This window comes from Lathyrus oleraceus, chromosome 1 (assembly GCF_024323335.1).
Source record: "Lathyrus oleraceus cultivar Zhongwan6 chromosome 1, CAAS_Psat_ZW6_1.0, whole genome shotgun sequence".
Classification (NCBI taxonomy): Eukaryota; Viridiplantae; Streptophyta; class Magnoliopsida; order Fabales; family Fabaceae; genus Lathyrus; species Lathyrus oleraceus.
The window spans coordinates 86,081,696-86,101,299 of NC_066579.1; the positions used below are offsets into that span (position 1 = coordinate 86,081,696).

Here is a 19,604-nt window from a genome sequence, read left to right on the forward strand (position 1 = left end):
TTGTGCTTAAACTAGACACATTCATGGTGATTTTGGTGTAGAGTTTGTGAATTTATCATTTGTGGTTTGTGAGATATGATTTTTTGAATTAGGGTGTGACAATTTGTGTCACACCATTGATGTCCAACTTCATGATTTTCATTGCCATGCTTCCTTACCTCCAAATGACTTGATTTTTTTTGCATGAACCTACTCTTGTATGTCTAGTTTACATGTGAATTTTCTTGGAATTATTTGTGGCATTTTCCATTTGTTTGAGATTTTTCTTCCCTGTTGACCAAAATGTTGACCTTGTGTGACACATGTTCCCATTTCATTTGTGAAATTCTCATACTTTATTAGATGGACATGAAATTTTACATGAGATAACTAGACATCCTCATCTTTGCCATGATTTTAGTCCCATTCATTTATCATACACCATCCCTGATTTATGATTTTTCTAAGTTGATGCATGTTTGGTTGACTTCATTGAGCATGTTCAAAATTGCTTTGACTTTCTGATTTTCATTGACTGCCTTCCACTTGTCCAAATGAGATGAAATTTTACATGCATACCATGCTATGTGTTAGGTTTGATCATGATTTATTTGGTGATTTTTGGAAATGTCTAAGATTGCTTTTGATTCAAGTCTTGCTGTTGACTTCTATGAGTTTCTGTTTGCCATGTTTTGACCTAAATGGTTCATGAAATGATGATGATGATTGATATGAGTGTGAATCCAATTGGTTGTGTTTCCTAATGGTTTGAACATGATTTTGGATACTTGCCCTTTGCTGTTTTGACTTTCTCATTCACTTTTGACCCTAGGCTTGCCCTAGTGGTCCTGTTACTCACCTTTGAGCTTGTGTTTTCAGGTTGATCATCAAATGGCCATTAAGACCAATTCTTTTGATTGAGCTTACTCAAGTATCATTGCCTAACCTCTTTGTTTTGTAGGTGGCTTGGCTCACATACCATAGGCCTTGTGCCTTGCACATCCTTGTGCCCCCTAATTGACTGTTGGTGTCCGTTTCTGTTTGTTTTGTTTGAAGTTGCGTACTAACATCTGCTTGACTGTTTCAGGTGCTTTAGTTGCTTAGTTCCTTGTGAACTTTTTGCTTTGCTTTGCTTGTATAAGCAAGTTGCATTGAGGTATGTCTCTTCTACTTCATGTAGTCTGGAAGACCTGGCCTGTTACCTGGCCAGGCAACTGTCTGAAGTCCTCCTTAAGAGGCAATGTTTGTGGATGTTTACTTTTGTCCTTGCATGGAGTCAAAGCCCTCCTAAGTGAAGAGGCAAGTGGTGGAAGGTAGGGATATGCAATCTATCCCCCACTATTCAGTGTGTCATCTGCTTTGCTCACACCACTGTGTTGATGCATTTCAGATACAAACCCAAGATCTTGTACCATTGTACAGTTGAGTCAGTTTTAAATGTGTAGAAGGGTTCCCACTTTCTGAACCCACACATTCTTGTCTTGAGCTCTCCCTGGCCAGGGATAAGAGCCGTGAAGTCTTACCTTCACTCACCTTTCATCTGCTTCACCTTAGCCCCTCAATGGCAAGGTTAAGAGCACATTCACCCCGTTCCAGAGGTTTGTTTGTTGAGGTTGATATGACCCCTTGACTAAAACCTAACCCTTGTTTGAGCCACTTGTTTGTGTATAGCGTGTGCTATCTGTGCTTGTAGGATTGTTTGACTTGCTTCCTGTGCAAGTTAGGATAGTTTGACTTGCTTCCTGTGCAAGTTAGGATTGTTTGACTTGCTTCCTGTGCAAGTTAGGTTTGTTTGACTTGCTTCCTGTGCAAGTTAGGATTAGTTTAGACTTGCTTCCTGTGCAAGTTAGGTTTTGCTTGGCTTGCTTCCTGTGCAAGTTAAGTGTGTGTGGCTTGCTCCCTGTGTGAGCCATACTTAGGATAGGTTGGCCCTTGTGCCATTTAGCTAGAAACCTTAACTTAGGGATGATTTTGCATGATAACATCTAGGCTCGAGTCGTAGTCTCCCTAGTTGTGTCTCCCTCTGTTATCTGGTTAGGCTAGTCCTTTATCCCTCTGTAGGGGAACTACATCGCCCTGATCTTCATACCAGATGAAGTATGTAGGCAGGAGATTGAGCTGATCTCTCCGGGCGCCCTTTTCTTTTTCCACCTTTGTGTTGACCACCCTTGTGTGTGTTTTGGTTCGGATGCTGATGTAAGTCCAGTGATTGGCATTCAGGCTCCACGTTTGCCTTCTTGAGTGCGTTTTGGTTCGGATGCTGACATAAGTCCAGTGATTGGCAGTCGGGCTCCACGTTTGCCTTTGCCTGTGTTTGTTTGTGTGCGTGTCAGCCGAGCTACGAATGCTCTGATTCTTCTCTCGTCCGAGAAGATACGTATGCATAGGATGCGATATCCTAGCGAGCATGTGTCGTCTCCCCAGTCCGAACTACTTCGACTCTGATGTCTATGCCTGATAGACTAAGTAGGCCCAGGATGCGACATCCTGCCGAGTTCAGTTTCAGTCAGTTTCTTGTGTCTCCTTCAGCCAGTGTGTGTGAGTTTGAGCAGTGTTTAGCAACCATTTATCCTTCCTTTTGTGCGTGGATCCCGTAGAGTACTACGGATGCGTAGGGGTGCTAATACCTTCCCTTCGCATAACCGACTCCCGAACCCATTCTCTTTGGTCGCGAGACCATGTTCTTTCCAGGTTTACTCTGAGCGTTTCCTTTCCCTCTTTTGGGATAAATAACGCACGGTGGCGGCTCTGTTGTTCTTTCTTTCCCGCCGGTTTTTCGCGCGATGCGACACCTATCCATCTCCTTCATCGCCTTCTCTGGATTAGCCCCCAGATACTCTACCATAATCTCGACTACCTCGTCTTTGGTAATCCTCCCATGATGGAGGAATCTCCCCCTGATCGGAAGATGTAACAAATACGAGACATCATATAGTGTGATAGACATCTCACCATACGGGAGATGAAACGACGAGGTCTCAAAGTGTCATCTTTCCACGAATGCATTAAGCATCCCGTGGTTGACCAGAGTGTAACTGGTCATGCATAGGTCCTTCAGGCCAGATAAGGTCAGAACCGACTGAAACAAATCCTCATTTGACTGAGGAAATTCAACAATCTTTCTCCCGTGGTTAACAAACTTCTAGGGATCACGCTCTTGAAATTTGTCAAAAATAATCAATGTCAGGAATAATTAATGTAAAAAATTATCAATGTTAGCAATTAATTTAGGTAAAAAAACTAAAGAATCCAACTAATGATACCTCTCTGTCCCATATATGTCTGGCAGTATGGTCTAGATACATAGGAAGTAATGACAAATCAAATGGACCTCCTCCAAAAGCCCCTGGCTCGACATCCGCGACAACCTCACCCTCCGGAGGTGACACTAGATCAACAACATCATCAATGAGAGGTGGGACTGGAACAACAACATCATCCGTAAGAGGCCGCACTGGTGAATCCTGATGCTTGCAGGAGGATGAGGGAAGTGACACGTCAGATGGTGAATCCCGTATTTTACGGGAAGAAGAAGGTGGAGTGACATGAGGAGAAGCAGGAGCCCTAGAAGTAGACGGTTCTGCCTGACCAGAGGTACTTGGAGCATCCGAAACCTGTTGGCTCCGCTCCCTCCGAACGGATGCATGCTGAGCAACCCTGCTATGCCTTAGTCTATCATGTCTGTCAACCATTATGCCTGTAAGTTAAAGCAAGACATACCATTAGTGCATGCAAATAACACATACAAGCAAGAAAAAACAATACTGTAGAAAATTTTAAAGATGCATCTCCGAAAACACCAGATAACTAAAACGTTGAAACATTCCGGAAATGCATCTCTGGAACCATCAGGGAGCTAATACATTTAAATATTTCGGAGATGCATCTCCGAAATTTCATACAGTATATGAAACGCTGAATAATTCCAGAGATGCAACTCTGGAATGTTCTGGAACTCATAAGTTGTGTCAATGGCGAATGTACGACATGTAAGTTGAAAAAATATGTTATGATCACCATTTTCAGCCAACAAACAACTTATACACCATGTATAAATTATGTTATATGTGATTTCTATACATTTCTAACCCTAATCATTGATTTCTACTCATTTACACTAAAACTCAAATATTTATCAAAAATTCGAAAAACTTACTTGAAATTGATGGTTTTGATGAAGTTGAATGACATTAAAGATGAAGCTTGATATTCCCTTGAGTTCCCTTGAGCCTTGTTTGATGAAATTTGATTTGGTGTATAGTAGTGTATTGAGAGAGTCTGAAGTTGTGGTTGAAGAAATGTGAAACAGGAAAGGAGAAGAGTCTGACGCGACTCTTATGCTCCAAAATATTCCGAAGATGCATCTCTGGAATATTTTAAAGTTACCTTACATTTGGGTGCGTTCGGAGATATATCTCCAGAAACAGGGGGTATTTGTGGAAATTTATATAGTGTGGTAGAAATACATAGGGTACCATAATGAGCAAAGGATGGAGGAGAGAAATAATGATAAGGCAAAGGCGAAGATTGCTTTGTAAGCTCGTTTCAACAAGAAGGACAAGAGATCGAAAGGAAAATGACGTATGAAGAGTAAAGGGAATTTTCAAAATTTTGGTGGAAGGAAGTCTCAAAGTTCTAAGAATTCGACTTGTCAAAGGAGTGAGAGAAACTGCAACAAAAATGATGGTCAAGGCAACTTTAAAGGTGAAAGGAAGAGGTTTGACAAAAGCAAGCTGCAATGCTTTAATTATCCAAGGTTCGTTCATTTTGCAAAAAAGTGCAATGCGAACAAGAAGGAACTTCAAGAAGATGAAGCCAATACTGCAAGGTAAGAGTTTGATGAGGAGAATACACCCTTGGTCATGATCATGGAAAGGGAATGCAACAACAATAGGTTGCAGGACACCATCAATAACAGTTTTGAGAATGCTATAGAAGCATGCTATAATCAATAACATAAAAGCTGTAATCGATTACAAGCAGAAGAAAATGTCATGATAAGTATGAAAGGTGAAGTTCAGTGTAGCGAGGAATAATATTTGGACTCCGGGTGATCTACTCATATGATGGGGAGGAAGGATTGGTTTGTTAAAATCAATCGTGCCATGAAGAACAAAGTGAAGTTTACGGATGACACCACTCTAGCGGCCGATGAGATCAGTGATGTTTTGATCATGAGAAAGGATGATGGACATTCCTTGATCAAATATGTATTACACATTCCAAGAATCAAATGTAACCTTCTAAGTATTGGCCAATTTCTTGAAGGGTTACAAGATTCACATGGAAAATAAGGGGTTGCATGTTATAGATGCAAACATGGTTTTAGTCCTCAAAGCTCCTATGGATGCCAATAGAACCTTCAAGATTGAGCTGAAGTTTATGGAGAATAAATGTCTTGCTGTAGTGGCAAGTTGAGATGACTGGATTTGACACTATCGTCTTGGGCATCTCAATTTTCGAGATCTCAAAGACTTGCAAAATAATGGAGTGGCAACAGGGTTGCCATTGATCAACATACCGGCTGGAAATTATGAAGAATGTGTGCAAGTGAAGCAACATAAGCATAAATTCAGCAAGGATGCAGGTTGTAGAACCAAGAATCACCTTGAGGTGGGGTATTCAGATGTGTGTGGACCGATGCAAGTAGATTCCATAGGTGGCAATAGATATTTTGTCACATTCGTCGATTATCATAGTAGAAACCTATAGACATACCTAATCAAGAGAAAGGATGAGGTATTTGAAGTGATTAAGAAGTTCAAGTCCATGGTTGAGAGGCAAAGCGGTCACAAGCTCTAAATGCTTAAAAAGGATAGTGGAGACAAATATGTCACAAAAGACTTTGAGAGGTTTTGTGATCAAGAAAGGATAGTATATGAGGTTGTACCATCTTATACACCACAATAAAATGTTGTTGTCGAAAGGAAGAATCAATTAATCCTGAACATAGTAATAAGCATGTTAAAGAGGAAGAATTTGCTGAAAGAGTTATGGGAAGAAGCGGTATCCATAACTTCCTATTTATTGAATATGTGTCCAATGAAGAAGCTTGAGAAGGTAACACCGGAGGATGTATGGTTGAGATTCAAACCGAATCTAAACCATTTGAGAGTTTTTGGTTCCGTAACGTATCAAGATATTCCGGGGTAACTTAGAAAGAAGCTGAATGATAAGGGAAAGTTGATGATACTTGTAGGGCATCACTCCACTGGTGGTTACAAGTTGTTCGATGCAATAAACATGAGAGCGTAAATAGTCGAGACGCCATTTTCGACAAGATAAAGTAACTGCAGCAGCCTGTAATCGGTTACGTAAAAGCTATAACCAGTTACAACTTTGAAATTCAGATTCTGCAGAATTGGGAAGTGCATAAACGACCATTGCCTAAGCCCAAATTAAAGAGAATGTGAGAAGATCAACAAGGCAAAAAGGTTTACCTCAAAGATGTTAGATGATAGGCTTAGATATAGAGGGGGGGGGGGGGGTGAATAAGTCCCAAGTTAAAAATTTATTCGAAAATTTGACTTAGAAAAATTTATGCCGCGAAAGCAAGTTTCAAATATTTTCCGGATCAAAAATCGTCTAACCGAACCAACTATTGAAAAGCTCAGATATGTGTAAGAGTATCAATGGTATGATAATAATCCACAACTTGATTAACAACACTTTAAACAACAAATTGAATACTCTACTATAGCAGATGTCTATCTCCAATGATAACAACACAAAAAAAACTAGTTGAAACAATTTATCGAACATTTTGCGTGCGATTAAAAAAGTTTGGATGCTAGTATAATGTTTGTAGTTCTTAGAAATCCAATCACTATCATATGGTATGTGATTACTACAACAACATAAATTTCGTAATGATTCAAATGTTATTATCCAAACAATGTTGATCAAGAGATCAAAGTAATCGATAATTTGCAAACCAAAAAATAAGAGAGAGAGAGAGAGAGAGAGAGAGAGAGAGAGAGAGAGAGAGAGAGAGAGAGAGAGAGAGAGAGTACACAAGGATTTGTTTAGGCAGTTCCCCAATCGACCTCGCTTTAGATACGTCTGCCCTCGATTCGAATTCAAATTGAGATATTATTAAAATAAATCTTACTTTGCATATGTATGTATACAAGAGATGAGAAATCAAATCCCACAAACCCTAAGTTTGTTCTTGACTCTAGCACATCCAAAAACCTTGATCAATCTTGATCAAGTAACTAACCATGCCGCTTCAATTCACCTGTTGTTGCTACTTCCTAGCAAGGCACCCCTTGTCCCAAGACTTTCACCTGACTGAATTAATCCCAAGCTCATGATCATGTAACCAACAATGCCACTTCAATTCACCTATTGTTGTTACTTTCTTGTACGACCTCCTTGTCTCAAGGCTTTCACCTGACTGAGTTAATCCCAAGCGCACATTTGTTGAACCCAAGATTTGTCAACATGATCATAGTTTTATGTTACTCCCTTACACGACACACATAGTCCCAAGGTTTTCACTCGATCGGATCCGAATTGCACAATCTTGTCAAAAACCTTCAAACCCTAAAGATCTTGAAGGAAAACCCCGCCTCAGTTTTCTTATTTGAATCCCTTAAAGATCTCAACCCAATATTCTCGGTACAACAAACCTAATTGGATGTTATCAATCCTAATCTAGATAGCACCCAATCAAAAAATGATTATGTGTAGTTTGATTGCGCGTATACATAGATTGAATTGAATATGATGAGATGCTTTGAAATCCTGGATTCATGTAGGTTTTACTCACTCTAGAAACCTTACTAGAGAATGGTGCATGTACCAAGTATATATATGTGTGTAAGACTCATAAGAAGCAAAAGGAATACAAAAGAAATGGAAACAATTGTGAAAAAGTTGATCATTATAGACCAAAATGTCCATTGATCAAGAAAGACAAAGAAAAAGTGAAACTGATCCTTCAAGTGATGAAAGTTCAAGTTCAAGTAACAAATCAGCTAAGCTTTACTTAATGGACAACAAAAGGAAGAAGAAGAATGCAAGTCATTCTAAGCTTGAATTTATTAATGAATTATCTTATTCTCAATTATAAAAAGCTTTTTAAAATCTACATAGAGAAGTCGTAAACGCTTTTAAAAAGTTAACTTCAAACAAAAGAGTTTGTTCACATTTACAAGACATTTTATCTGCAAAAGTCTGTATAAAATTTTCACATGTATACTGTTAATTGGTTAATCTGTTACTCTCATCTTAAAAGAAATATAAAAAATGTCCATTATATCTAATTTTAGAGTTTTTATTGATTAACTAACCACTGCCTACTTGGCCAAAGACTAGTTAATGGACATTTTATATACTCGTTGCGCATATGGACTAAAAAAGGAAGAAGAAGAATGCAAGTCATTCTAAGCTTGAATTTATTAATGAATTATCTTATTCTCAGTTATAAAAAGCTTTTTAAAATCTACATAGAGAAGTCGTAAACGCTTTTAAAAAGTTAGCTTCAAACAAAAGAGTTTGTTCACATTTACAAGACATTTTATCTGCAAAAGTCTGTATAAAATTTTCACATGTATACTGTTAATTGGTTAATCTGTTACTCTCATCTTAAAAGAAATATAAAAAATGTCCATTATATCTAATTTTAGAGTTTTTATTGATTAACTAACCACTGCCTACTTGGCCAAAGACTAGTTAATGGACATTTTATATATTCGTTGCACAAATGGACTAAAAATATATGTCAAACAAATGAAATTATATTAGAAAAGTAAATAACAAGTTTCACTTTGACATTGGAGGAAAGTGAAATGATGATTAAGGCATAACAAACCTAGTGAAATGATGATTAATGGACATTTTATATAGAATGAAAGAATTATCAAGACAAACAAATAAAGTTAACAAATAGGAAGAGGAGCACCGTTCCATTCTCCCAAGCATTTAAGAAGGGGATCAATGATTTTTCCTTGGCAAATAGCTGTGAATAGTTTGTCACACTCCTCCCCTGGTGAAATCACATTTTCTCCTGTTAGCAAACCAGTCCCCAACTCTTCTCTCACAAACTTGTAAAGTGGATAAGACCTGCATCCATTGATCTTGTTTGGAACTCTAGGATTTCCACTCTCATATGCAGCCCTTGCACTTTCAACCTCTTTTGGCAAGAGGGTCTTCAACTCATCCTCAAAAGTTGCAATCTTTTGGAAGATTGACGTGTTCAAAATCTTCTCGTTTTCTCCATTTACTAATGCATGATCCACCAACACTTGCCTTAGTTTTTGCATCAATGGATATGCAGCACTACAAGGATCATCAATGTAGGCAAACACGTGCTCCCTATCAACTACTCTCAACAAGTCCTTTTCACAAAACCTTGAAGGATGGAGTTCTCCATTCACACCAGTTGTAAGGGTCCGCTTAGCAACTTGGCCTACGATGTTCTTAACTGAGTTTTTCAAGTTCTCTTCCAAATGTCTTAAGTCAATTGCTTGGCAAAGTGCAATCAAGAATGTGGAAGACATGAGCTGAAGGATCTCAACGGCTTCATATGTTTTCCTAGAGGAAATCAGACCCAAGGAGTTCACGTCTTGGTTGTGTTGCTCGGCACTTTGAACATGAGTCGTGACGGGATTTGCAAGGTATTGTAACTCGGAACAATAAGAAGCCATGGCAATTTCTGATCCTTTGAAACCATAATCCAAGCTAGGATTTCTACTAGCAGAGAGATTTGAAGGCAAACCGTTGTTGTAAAAATCATTGACAAGCTCAGAGAATTGAGCAAACATGAGCTTACCAATTGATGCAAGAGCCAAGCGTGTATTATCCATGGATACTCCAATAGGTGTTCCTTGAAAATTCCCACCATGCAAAGCCTTGTTTCTTGAAACATCAATCAAAGGGTTATCATTAACAGAGTTAATTTCCCTCTCAATAGATTTGGTAGAGAATCGAATTACTTCAATGAGAGGACCAAGCCATTGTGGCGAAGTTCTAAGTGCATATCTATCTTGTTTTGGTTTCTGCAAAGGATCCATCTCATGCAACTTCTTAGCTGCTTTGACGTATGCACTTCCATCCAAAATATGTTCCATAATAGCAGCAGCTTCAATTTGACCAGGGTGGTGCTTTAACTTGTGTGTCAAGTGATCCGTAAATTCGGGTTTGCCTTGCATAACTTCCGCGAAAATAGCAGATAGGACTTCAGACAAGACAGCTAAGATGTTAGATTCAAATAGAACAATAGAAGCCAAACCAGAACCAACAGCAGTTCCGTTAACAAGTGCAAGTCCTTCTTTTGGTTGTAACTCGAAGAAATCAGAATTGATTCCAGCCAATTGAAAAGCTTGTTTGGCATTAAGTATTTCTCCAGAAGGTCCATGAGCTTTGGAATTCGGTCTTCCTGTTAGTAAACCAGCAATGTAAGAAAGAGGGACTAAATCACCCGAAGCAGTGATAGTACCTCGAAGTGGTAAACACGGGGTGATGTTGCTGTTAATGAGCTTGGTTATGGCTTCCAAGATTTCAAATCGAATACCAGAATAGCCTTGGAGAAGTGTGTTGATTCGCACTAACATGGCGGCTCTTGTTGCAGTGTGTGGCAGTGTGTGGTTTGACTCAGTTCCAATTCCAAATATTCCGGCATTCAAAAACCTGATGAGTTCTTTCTGCAGAGCACCACCTTGTTTGGTACGGCGATGTGATGTGGCGCCGAAACCGGTGGTGACACCATAACTGTCTGTGCCTTTATTCATACTCTCCATCACCCAGTCACTGCTCGCTTTTACGCCAGCTCTAGCAGATTCGGACAACTCAACTTTCACACCATGGTCATGTGCGGCAATGGCAGCAACCTGAGATATCGTGAGCGTCTCGCCACCAAGACGAACCACCGGCTTCCGGTACTCCTCCACCATACGTTTCACTTCATCCAAGTGGCTCCCTTTCATTGCCTCGGCGGCCACACCCCAATTCAAAGGATCTGCACTATTCACTTTCATATTATTATTTTTAGCATTAGTCAGGCAGAATGAATCATAACTGTGGCTGTTTTTTGTAATGGCTGCCGCTACTGCTTCCATCTTAATACTAATGTTCTTTTTGCTGTGTTTTGGTAGAGTTAACTAGAATTTGAGAGAGTGGAAAGTAAAAATGATTCTGAAAGAAAGAATGAAGGTAAGAGTTGTACTGAATTTTCTGAGATGGGAAGGAAGAGTAGTTGAGCTTTTATATACAGACATTTGTTTTAGAGGCTACACAATTCATTATTATTCTAATAATATTGCATGTGTTTTTGTTAGGTAGGGAGAGACAAGTTGCTCAAGGAGAAAAGAAAAAGTGAGTTTGTTGAAAATTAATTACGAGCGTTTGATTATCATTTAGTAGTATTGATTGGTTATGATATTGCTACGAGGCACTCTAAGATCTTAGTATTCTTTGTTACTTGGTTGGTAGGACCAAAATAAAAATGAGGTAGTTGGTGAGAAGAAGCAACCAGTAACAAGAGTTGACGAGTCAATTACATGCACGAATTGACCAGGACTCTCCATCTCATTCAACTCTAAACCTCGTCAACCCTATACTCTAGATATCAACCATAACATCATTTTTATACTAACTAATCTTTTCTTTTTTTTACTTATGTGTCACAATAGGGAGGGAAATCACTTATCTTTTTTAAGATTTTTTTTACTTGTATCTCATTTTCGTTAGGTATTTGTTTAGTTTAAGTTTATTAAGTTAATTAGATATTAAGTTAGTTAATTTGTTATTCGTCGGTTAGTTTTGATAACAAACATTCCCTCTATTTTCAATTTGATTTTTTCAATATAAAATTTTATTTCCATCCATTTTGTAAAACAAGGTTGAATAATGAATTTTCATTTTTCTCTCTCTTTCGTTCATTCAATCTTTCATTTTGTTCATTCAATATTGAAAATAGTTTCACCATAATATGACATCAATCGTCATTAAGATCCTTCATTCTACTGTTGAGTCTTTCTTCTTCTTCCCCGTGGCTCCTTTGCGTGTTCCATCTCTCGGTCCATTTTTGGATCAAACCTCACCGTATTTCGTTCATCCCAATGATGTTATCGGTTCTGTAGCGGTTTCTCCGAAGCTCATTGGTTTGAACTATCATTCTTGAGCTTGATCCATGAAGAGAGATCTTGGAGGAAAAATGAAGCTTGAATTCATTGATGGAAGTCTTCCTGTTCCAGTTGATTCATTTGATCCATTAGTTCGTGTTTGGAATCGATGTAATATGTTAGTACATTCTTGAATTATGAATTCAATTTCTAAATCCATTGCTCAATCAATCGTTTTTATGGAAAATATTGTTGATGTGTGGAACGATATGAAAGAACGATTCTCACAAGGTGATCTCATTCGCATCTCTGAACTACAACAAGAAATCTACAATCTCAAACAAGAAACTAAGTCAGTAATTTTCTCTCATTTAAAGATTATTTGGGAGGAGTTAGATCTATACTTATCTTTACCTATGTGTACTTGTCGTATTAAGTGTTATTGCACACCTATGTGTAATGCTAGATCTAATCATTAATTGCTACATATATTTATTTTTTGACTGGATTAAATGATCGATTTGATGAGGTCAAGTCTCAGATTTTTGTTAATGGATCCTCCGCCTCTACTTAACAATTTTCCCCTTATGGTTATTCAACATGAGAGGCAACATATTTCTAATGATGAATCTCAATCTCTTATCAATGTTGTTGATTATAAACATTTCGTGGGCCCCTAAAGATCAACATGGATGTAATTAAGGGATCCATGTGTTCTTTGTTTTCCTTTATTGAACTTCACTCTGCAAGATTTTCCAAATACACAGGGTTCACAAAACTTCAGTTTTCGACTTTGTCTCCACCAAGTAGATTTTGTTTCCCCAATTTGACCAAACCTCTTTCATGACATGACCCAATCTTATGTGCCAAATTTTTGTCTTCGACAAAGGTTTCGTGGATGCAACATCTGCAGAACCATTGACAACTTCAGCCTCAAGGGTATGCAAGCCTTGTTTCTTCACGCTTCTTAATACTTCCTTTGACCCGTTCATGAATTTTAGAATACTTTTCTCTCCTTGGAAAACATATCCTTTCTTGTCGAATTCACCAAGAGAAATCAAATTTCCCTTCAAATCAGGTACATACCTGACTTCAGTCAACAACCTTATTGACTCATCATGGAGCTTGAATCTCACAGATCCAACACCTACAATCTTGCAAGCTTTATGGTTTCCAAGCAATACAGATCCACCATCTTGATCACATAGTTCCTCGAACAAGTCTTTGTTTGGAGTCATGTGCCAAGTGTAACCTGGATCCATAATCCACTCTTTACTTGAGTCGCCTCTTGAAACCACAAGAACATCAGATGAGTCGAAGTCATCTTAAACAATGGTTGCATTTCTATTATCCTCACCTCCATGATCTTTCAGGCGTTCAGGGCACAATTTGTCAGGAAAATTGGCTTGATGCCTTTTTCATTGCATTTGATACTATATATAATAGTGTCATTAATTACAGGTAATTATAATTCATAATGACTAATTACAACTCGTAATGACTAATTTCCTATTCTATGAAAGTAAATTATTCACAATAAATGCAAAGATTATTTCCTGATTAACATCCCCCCTCAAATTGATGCGGCTAGTCAAAGAGCATCAATTTGCTAACAAGAAACTGATGTTGTAGGCGTGGAATAGCCTTGGTAAGAATATTTGCAACCTAAAACTGAGTACTGACGTGAGGAAGTGATATCACTCGATCATCGTAGGCATCATATATTGAATGACAATTAACTTTTATATGTTTGGTGCGTTCATGAAAAACATGATTTACAACAATTTGAATGACACTTGTATTGTCAGCATAAAGTGAAATTAACTTTGTTTGGGGAGATCCAAGTTCAACCAAAAGGCCATGAAACCAAAGTATTTCTGAACAAGCAGCAGACATGGCACGATACTCTAATTCAGTAGAAGATTTAAAACTCTTGCTTGCTTCTTACTTTTCCAAGAGATCAATGAAGAAACAAGAAACATACACCAACCAGTAGCAGATCGATGAGTATCAGGACATCCGGCCCAATCAACATCACTATAGACACTCAACTAAAGAGAAATTCAAACGGAAAAGAATAATATGCGGTAAGAGGTTCCCTTTAAGTAGAAAATTATACGACGAACCACATCCAAGTGAAGATGGCAAGGAGAATGCATGAATTGACTTACTTGTTGAACAACAAAAGGCATGTCAATGCGAGTAATAGTCAGGTAGTTGAGGCTACCCACAAGTTGTCGATACAATAAGGGATCAGGAAAAAGATCACCATCATCACGATGATATTTGACATTAACCTCAAGAGGAATATCTACCGGATTAGCCGATTCGAGACCGGCCATAGAAATCAAATATGTAGTATACTTGTGTTGATGGAGAAAGATGCCCTTGGATGTAGAATGAACCTCAAGACCAAGAAAATAATGTAGATTACCCAGATCTTTCATGTGAAATTAGGCATGTAACTGTTGCTTAAGTCTTTGAATGGAAGCATGATCAGAACCAATAATAACCATATCATCAACATACAAAAGAAGCAGAACAATACCCGTAGATATGCTATGAATAAATAAAGAGGAATCATACTGACTCTAATGAGAATCTAAGTAGAGTGGAGTGGAATTTCTCATACCATGCTCTAGGTGCCTGTTTCAAATCATATAAGGAGCATTTGAGCTTGCACACACATTTAGATGAAGAGAAAAAGCCTTGAGGTGGAGTCATATAAATATCTTCTGTCAGGTCACCATGAAGAAAAACACTCTTCAAGTCCATTTGAGGAAAAGACTACCCACTAGAAGCAGCTATAAAAATGATCATGCGAACTATTGTCATTTTGGCAATCGGTGCAAATGTCTCATCATAATCAATTCCATGTTCATGCTTGTTTCCTAAAGCAACCAAACAAGCTTTGTAATAGTTGAGGGATCCATCAGAATTCAATTTCACATAGTACACCCATTTGCAACCTATAGGTTTTACATCAAAAGCACAAGAGACAATATCCCATGTGAAATTCTCTTGAAGAGCTTGAAGTTCTTCATTCATTTCTTTTATCCATCACACATATTTAACAGCCTGTGAGTAACAAGTAGGAATAAATATGCTAGAGAGTGTGGCAGTCAAAGAACTATGTAAGGAATCATACCTGTTTGGTGAATATCTATCTGGTGCGTGAAATATTTGACCATAATGTCGTGGTTCAACCGCTACAGGATCAGGTGGCGGTTCAGCATCAGGAAGAGGTGTTGGAACCCGCTGTCTGTGTTTTCTGACATATATATGACTTAATTTATAATGTTTTATAGATTGAGGCATAATAGAAAATTTAGGAAGAGTAACAATATCATTAATGGAAGGAGAAGCACATGGAAATATAAACTGATTATAAAAAAATGTCACATTCCTAAAAATGTGAAAATGATGGTTAGTGACATCATAACACATAAATACCTTATGAGAGTGACTATATCCCATAAATGCACATTGAACGGACCGTCCAAGCTTATGCCTTTCAAATGGAGGTAAGTGAACAAAACACACACACACCCAAAAGTATGTAAAGCACTATAATCAGGATGAATTTTAAAAAGACGAAAGAAAGGAGAATCAAGATCAATAACCGTAGAAGGAAGACGATTGATCAAGAAGATAGTTGTGGAAAGAGCCTCTACCCAAAATTGGGATGGTAAAGAAGCTTGGAGAAGTAAGATACGTATTACATCAAGCAAATTACGATTCTTACATTCTGCCATACCATTTTGTTAAAGGGTATTGGGACAAGATCTTTGAGACAATATTCATTTTTGTTGAAGGTATTCCTTAAACTTATGAGACATGTACTCACCACCAGAGTCAAAGCGAATTTTTTTAACACTTGCTTGAAATTGAGTTTCAACATATGTCAAACATTTTGTAACCATAGAAAACACTTCATATTTAGAACGGAGAAAATATATCCAACTAAAATGACTATAATCATCAATAAATGTGACGAAATATTTATAGTGAGCATGAGAAATTATAGGAGACATATGTGAAGTCAAGCTTCTCTATGATGAATGTATTTTGATGAAGACAAAACTCTAAGTGACAAGAAGGCAAAGATGTTACTCAAAGATAAAGTTTCATGATTCAAGAATTTAAGCTATTGCATTTCAAGAAGGTATAATAAGAATATTTACCTTCACTAAAGTCTTAGATGCTCAAGTATTCAAACAATCATTGCATAACCTTTCCTTGTGCATAGAAAATGTCTTAAGCTTAAACTTTTTCATTTTTCAACTGGGTAAATCAATTTACCTCTCAGGGAAATCGATTTACCACGGAAGCCTATACATTTCCAAACACATAATAAGTTTTTAAACTAGGTAAACTGATTTACCTCATAGGGAAATCGATTTACCACTGTAAGTTTTTGAAATAATTTTTATCATTGCCACAAGGAAACCGATTTACCACGGTAAGTTTTTGAAATTTTTTAAACATTGTTACAGGGAAATCGATTTACCCACTATTTAAATTGATTTACCACTGTGCATTTTTGAAAAATCAGTAGTTTTACTAACACCTCTTCTTGCACCACTTCATGGAATCATTTCATTTCAACTTGACAATTGTTCATGATATTTTTCAGAACATTACCACGTTTCATTAGAGGTGTCATGCACATATAAATACATGATCTTTCAAATTCAATTTCATCTCTTCCAATCAAAACTCTTAGAATTTTCAGAATTCACATTTCTTATTATCAACTTTTATTCAATATATTTTCTGCATATTTTGATATCATTCAAATCAGAAAATACTTGAGCAATCTAACACCTTTGTGTTTGTGAATTATTGTCATTGGAAGAGAAGATTAAGTACATTGATATATCACTTAGTGTGATAATTATACTACAAACTTTACACTCAAAAACTATTGTCGTAATCCATATCTTATTTTTCAGAATTATTGAAAATAAGATTGTTTGTTTTGTAAACACCTTGTTGTCCAGGATTGTTAGAAGCAAGAGAGTTGAGTTTGAAAGGATCGTTCTCATATCAACTTGGTGAATCACAAGAGGTTGTTCTTGGTGATTGTGTATGTCTTGTACAAGTCATAACAGATAGTAAAATCTCTTTCATGTTGAAAGGGGACTAGATGCACCTTTGGATTGTGAAGGGAACTAGGATACATTCTTGTGTTATTTATTTTTCCGCACTTTATCGCTTTCCAAACTCTTCACCAAACTAGAAAAACAAGAACAAACTTGTCTCTAAAACCAGAATTTTTAATTAGTCCTAATTCACCTCCCCTCTTAGGCGCACTCCGAACTTATAATTGGTATCAGAGCAGGTTATAGGTAACCTGCTCCTAAAAGATCCATATGGCTTCCGCAAACTCAAATCCTATTTTTAGAGACGGTGGCAGCAATAACAAGCCCCCGCTATTTTGTGAAGAATATTTTGATTTTTGGAAAATACGTATGAAGGCGCATCTAGAGTCTCAAGGAAAAGATGTTTGGAAAGCTGTCCTAGAAGGTCCTTTCATTTCTACTACAGTTTTCAATGGCGTTGGCACTCCTAAGCCCGAAGCATCATGGAATGAAGATGATGAGAAAATGGTTCTTTATGATAAGAAAGCATAAATCTTCTTCAAGGTGCTCTTAGCATGGATGAGTTCTTCCGCATTTCAACATGTACAACGACAAAAGAAATTTGGGATACTTTGGTCGAAACACATGAAGGAACCGCAGAAGTTAAAAGATCAAGATTGAATACGTTAAGTCAAGAATACGAATTATTCCGAATGTAGCCCAGATAATCAATTCTCAACTTGCAGAAAAGATTTGTGCATTTGACGAATCACTTGAAAACGCTCAGTAAGACTTTAACTAATGATGAACTTAATATTAAAGTACTCATATCTTTAACTATGGAATGGAAACCGAAAGTGGCGGAGATATCCGAAAAGAAAAATCTATCAACGATGACGTCCGCAACATTGTTTGGAAACTCCAAGAATATGAGACGGAACTTGGTAGACTAGAAAAGCATGAGAATGTAGACAAGAAATCCAAAAACATTGCCTTAAATTTGATTCCAAAGAAGTTGAAAAATAAGACAATCCGGAGGAAGACGAGAACTTAATGCTTCTTGTAAAAAAGTTAGGTAAATATTTTGGTACAACGAAAATTATAACTTTGCAAGAAAGAAGAAATATTTTAACAAGAAGGAAGCATCTACATCTACTCAAAACATCACTTGCTATGAATGTGAAAAGCAAGGACATATAAAGACGACTTGTCCAAAACTCTCAAAGAAAAGTAGTTTCAACAAAAGAAAGGATTCAAAATCTAAAAGAGTCTACATTGCATGGAAAGATAATGAAGTGATTTCATCTTCCTATTCCGAAAGCGGAGAATGTGTTAATCTTGCATTGATGGCTTCACACCATTCCGATGATGAATAAGAAGAGGTTAGTAATGAAACATCTTCTCATAATGATACTCAAGGTGTTATTGATGAACTTCTAAATTAATGTAAGATTTTGTATAAAACGGTGTCAACTCAAAATAAACAAATCTTATCTCTTGAAGAAAAGATTGACACCACGGAAAAGAATTTTGAAATTGAAAACAAAACTTTCTTGAAAAGGAAAAACAAAATCTTACATGCAAAAATTGTGATTCACTTACTTTCCAAATTGTTCAAATGAAAAGAGTTCTTGAAATATATGAAAAAGGACAAGTTGGATTGGAAAATGTTCTTAGCTAACAAATGTATTCAAATGATAAAAGTGGTCTTGGTTATTCTAAGTTTAACAAACCAAGTACTAATAAAACTATCTTTGTTAAGGAAAGTGACCAATCCAACAAGGAAAAAGTGAATAAAGCACAAAAATTTCATAAACATCCTAAGAAGAGATTTCCTAAAAAGAAATCATATGTTCCTAGGTATAGAAGTAATTATGTGCCTACATGCTTTTATTGTGGTATAAGTGGCCATACACCTAATGCCTGCTATGTTAGAAACTTTAGTGTGGCAAGTGGAAATTATGTGTGGATTAAGAAAGATACTAATTGTGAAGGACCAAAGGCACATTGGTTACATAACAAAACATGACTTGTTTTATTGGTATGCTTGAAGACCACATCAAATATATGATATCTCGATAGTGGTTGTTCAAAGTATATGACGGGAGATCTAAGCAAATTTTCAAATCTAGTGCTTAAAACCAAAGGATATGTCCCCTATGGAGACAACATTAAAGGAAATATTATTGGCAAAGACAAAGTTGGAGCAAGACCTTTCAAATCCATTGAAGATGTACTTTATGTTGAAGGACTAAAGCATAATCTTCTAAGCATAAGCCAACTTTCTGAGAAATACTTCAAGATTAATTTCACCAAAGATGAATTCTTGATTGAAGATGAAGTCACCAATGAGGTAAAACTCAAAGGTAAAAGAATCAATAATATTTTTATGATAACTTTAGATGATTTGTATTTGAAAGTAAAAAGTCTCTTGGTAAACAACAATGACTCATGGCTTTGGCATAAAAGGGCA

The 19,604-nt window shown here is 37.0% G+C and overlaps 2 protein-coding genes across 2 annotated transcripts; both read right to left on the bottom strand.

The window, feature by feature from the left end:
- Positions 1-8,703: 8,703 nt before the first annotated feature.
- Positions 8,704-11,210, bottom strand: LOC127117704 (phenylalanine ammonia-lyase 1-like). The gene has a single exon (XM_051047799.1). It carries the CDS (start codon positions 11,040-11,042, stop codon positions 8,865-8,867), a length of 2,178 nt encoding a protein of 725 aa, XP_050903756.1. The 5' UTR covers positions 11,043-11,210; the 3' UTR covers positions 8,704-8,864.
- Positions 11,211-13,954: 2,744 nt separating this feature from the next.
- Positions 13,955-14,389, bottom strand: LOC127092825 (uncharacterized mitochondrial protein AtMg00810-like). The gene is made up of 2 exons (XM_051031719.1): positions 14,219-14,389; positions 13,955-14,098 (listed from the first exon to the last, which is right to left on the bottom strand). Exons 1-2 carry the CDS (start codon positions 14,387-14,389, stop codon positions 13,955-13,957), a joined length of 315 nt encoding a protein of 104 aa, XP_050887676.1.
- Positions 14,390-19,604: the final 5,215 nt, after the last annotated feature.